General features: G+C 28.6%; 1 protein-coding gene across 1 annotated transcript; it reads right to left on the bottom strand.

Moving 5' to 3' along the window:
• Positions 1-783: 783 nt before the first annotated feature.
• LOC107463722 (uncharacterized) lies at positions 784-1,592 on the bottom strand. The gene is made up of 2 exons (XM_016082576.1): positions 1,477-1,592; positions 784-1,216 (listed from the first exon to the last, which is right to left on the bottom strand). Exons 1-2 carry the CDS (start codon positions 1,590-1,592, stop codon positions 784-786), a joined length of 549 nt encoding a protein of 182 aa, XP_015938062.1.
• Positions 1,593-4,203: the final 2,611 nt, after the last annotated feature.

Here is a 4,203-nt window from a genome sequence, read left to right as displayed (position 1 = left end):
AATTTTAATATATTAAAATATTAGGGATTATAAACTTTACACTATTTTAAAGATAAATAATTTAAATTGTAAATTACGAAAGGTAAACTGTGGAATTTAAATTGTTTTAAATAAACAAATAGAATGAAAATACATCTCGGAAAGCTTTACAGAACTTTAATTAAGTTCTCATAACGAATAGTAAAATTTTGGAGCAATTTACTATAATAAATAATGTAGCCTCTAATTTTATTAAAATGCATAAAATAAAAAATAATACTAAAATATATTTTTTTATAATTTATGTAAATCGTAATAGAAGTATCAGGTTTATAAATGCACGTAGTAATCCGCTATAAAGGGTATCGCGGATTACGTTGGAAAAAATATCACATAATCTACGGTAAGAGTGTCACAGTTTATGTGTGTTTTAGGTTTCGTGAATAAACTGCTACACGGGTGTCGTGGTTTATGCTTTAGTGTGGACTTAATTCATTTTTTATGGAGGATGATATTCTGGTTGAAAGTTTGGCTTGCAATTAAATGTATGTCGCAACATAGGTTTCTACTTGGATTTAATTGACGTTAGTCTGTTATACTAATAGAATTACCAACAAAATTAGAAGACGTTAACTCGAGAGAATGACAACTACACAGCAAGTACAATTTTACTTAACAGTAAATTCAACTTTACTTAACAATAAGTACAACTAAAACAAAACAAGAACACAAATAAGGAAAGAAAAATATAAGCTAATCATGACGACCTATTGTTACCTATGCCTCGGCACTGGGAGCGGATCCTCACTGAGGGCAAGTCCTGCGAGTGTGTCCTGTCTGTCTGTATAGCCCACATCGCTTCGACCAACTAGTATCGGCCTCATCCATGGTGTTACGGAATCTTGTTGACCTCGGTCGCCTTTCTCTGGCACGTCTCATGTTAGGATCAGGGACGATAGTAGGACCGGCATACAGTGGCCACAGACCCTCTAGAATATGGGGCAAAAATCTCATCCGGTATACACTGAACACCTTACTCATGGTATAAACCTCATGGACGTACGTAGCCCAGTCTAACCAGGACTGAGCACAGCATGCAATCGCATGGCAGCACGGGTAATAGAGAGCTTGAAAGTACTCGCAGTCATAAGTGCGATCTCTGAGGGAAACCCGATACATCCCAAGCAAGAAGTTACCGGCAGGAGTCGTCTCAACCACGGTATACTCAAACTGATGTCTATCGAACAGAGTAACCGTGAAGCACCTCGCATCTTTCAGGTTGTGCTCTATCGCCTTCACCAGTGCCTAGCAAAACCGTTGGCCTGATTCTAACTGCGCCTCTACTGTCTGCCCTCGGACGACAAAAAGTTCTACTAGCCTCCCATGTGTATTTGACAAGTGCAGTTCCGTGGCCCCTTCAGTACAGAATTAACACACTCGGATATGTTCGTCGTCATGTGGCCGAACCGTCTGCCTCCTTCCTGGTGTTGGGTCTACTTATCGTATTCCAATCGGTTGGTCCAGTCACACATGGCCAGATTCTCAGTCCTCATAATGTCAAACCAGTAGTCAAATTCAACCTCAATCTTGGCATACGCCGCATTCACGAGCATCCGCCTTGCATCCTGACCCTTGAAATTGAGAACAAAATTAGCTGCAACGTGTCGAATGTAATACGCTCGATATGCATGAGGCGGTTTTCAACCTTAAAACTGAGAGTATCCGCCTTGCATCTTGACCCTTAAAACTGAGAGCAAAATTATTCTTTTAAAATTAACTACTAGTATAGTAGGTAAATTTAAAATCTTATACGAATCTTTTTTAGATATTAAATTTATGGATTAATCTCTTAAAACTTACAACAATTTAACACTTCAGGTCTCAAAAACTTAGACATTTTCACTTATCATTAAAAATATATTAACAAAAAAAAAAGAAATGTGAGAAATGGTATGAAGACAATCTCTGAGCAGGACTGAGTCTGAGTGTATGGTTAACAACTCCTGGAGATAAGTCACGGTGTCGGTGTTTGACTTTTATGTAAGATTCATTCTCTTTTCTTTTTCCTCGCAAAATAAATACTAAGAAATAAAATAGTAGTTGTTAAAAATGGCCCAAGTTGCAGCAATCCACTTCTTAATAAGTCACCCAAAAAAAAATCCACTAATTAATAAATATTTAAAAATCTTTTGGAAGAAAAAGTATTAGTTAAAAATAATAAGAATTTATTTTAGCATTTATTAATTATTGTAATAATTAATAAATATTAAATAAAATATATTTTTGTTATTTTTTGGTCTTTATAGTATTATCGATAAATATTAGAGAGATAAAGATGTTTTATGTCTTATTGAAGGATGATATGTTTAAGTATAATGTATAGAATATAAATTAGATTAATAAATTTAGGGTAAAAGATATTTTTTATCTTTAAAATTTGGTAAAAATTTTAAAAATATTTTTAAATTTTATTTTTGTCTCAAAAGTTTTCGATTTGCATCAAATATATTCTTAAAGGCTAATTTTTCAAAAAAAGTTATTAGGATCAATTCGACAACAATTTTATAAAAATAACCTTTAAAATAAGTAAATCAAACATAATTTTCATTCATTATTATTGGATTAGTGTTAAATTTTTTAAAAAATTTAGTTGTCAAGAATATATTTGATGTAAATTAAAAACTTTTAAAACAAAATTGAAACAAAATAAACTTAAAGATATTTTTAAACCTTTTATCAAATTTTAAAGACAAAAAATATATTTTATCCATAAATTTATTATTTAAAATACAAATTTAATCTTTAAATTAATGTATCTAAATTTTTAAAATATTTATAATGTATATTAAATTTAATTCTCAGCTTTGTAGATTTTAATTTTTAAAAATTTTTAACATACAAATCTACCTCTCAATTTTATGTATCTCACTCAAATTAGACGTTCAAAATTTATTTTCTTTCTCTTTTCTTAACAAATTCCACGTCTGATTTGTTCAATAATAATTAAACAAAAAAGTTAATTTCATATAAAAAAATACCAACTAACCTTTTTCCAATAACTATGTATTACATGCCAATTTTTTCCCTATAAAAAAAATAGCCGTAGCTACCTTCCCTTCCCATTCTTATCGCCTAAATTACAATTTTTACACATTCAAATTTAAAATATATAATTATATCAATTTTATTTTTTCAATCGATCCAAATTATTCTATAAATATTTTTATTATTATTGTGCACANTTTATAAAAAATCCCTTATTTTATTTTATATTATTTAACTTGTACTTTAATTTGGTCATCTTCATTTTTAATGAATCCATTAAATAAACTGTATAATATATTGCATATTATATAACAAAAAAGGAATTTAACATAAAAAGAATCGTGCATACAAAAATTTTTAAACATAACTAAAATATATATTTAAATTTTATATTTATTCATGCACTATATCAACAAACATATTCTAATCCTTTTTTTTTAATTTTCCAAAGGCAACATATATATATTGTAATCTTTTAAATCAATGCACAATGTGGAATATTATTGGCACAGTGCATTCACAATTAATAATAGTGTACGTATAAGTCATGAATGTCAATTAATTAGTAATAAAATATAACATATTTATTTTCGTTTTCCATTATTATTTGCTTTAAATGTGCCCACAAGAAAAAAACGAATAAGGAAGAAACTAACATATACATAGAGCCATAGACTGAATAAAGTAAAGCCTAGAGAAAGGGGGAAAAAATAGTTTTACTTGAATTTTCGCGTGGAAGTCGTGTTTGGAAGTCAAATTCAACAGAGGCTTATCTCAGTCACCTAAATAATTTTCTCATTTTTTTGGTTTCTTTGAGCTCCACGTCACCTACTATATATTTTCCAATATTTTAAATATGAAAAAATATAGGATATTAATATATTATCTGTCAATTTATTGTTAATAACATTTAATTATTATATTTTAAATACATATATAAGGAGACATATTTAAAAAATATATCTATAAAGACACATAGTTATAAAAAAGATATTTTTATTAGACATATCTATAAAAATACTTCCATTAAACACAATCATAAATAAAAATTGGCAGAAGTTGATAAAAAATAACTATGTTAAATATAGTTAGTGTTGTATTATTAAATACGTAGTGTTGTATTATTAAAAAAATAACTATGTTAAATATACACAAAAATTTGTCATAAATATTAATTAT

This window comes from Arachis duranensis, chromosome 9, assembly GCF_000817695.3.
Source record: "Arachis duranensis cultivar V14167 chromosome 9, aradu.V14167.gnm2.J7QH, whole genome shotgun sequence".
NCBI classification, from domain to species: domain Eukaryota; kingdom Viridiplantae; phylum Streptophyta; class Magnoliopsida; order Fabales; family Fabaceae; genus Arachis; species Arachis duranensis.
The sequence above is the reverse complement of the archived record's forward strand: the minus strand, read 5'-3'. Positions and strand labels throughout refer to the sequence as shown.

Bases quoted from the DNA above. Each gene is read 5' to 3' on its own strand.
- LOC107463722 (XM_016082576.1), bottom strand. From the start codon at position 1,592: ATGCTCGTGAATGCGGCGTATGCCAAGATTGAGGTTGAATTTGACTAC. The intron at 1,217-1,476 runs GTAGACCCAACA...TCTGTTCGATAG, and splicing joins AACCGATTGGAATACGATAA to ACATCAGTTTGAGTATACCG.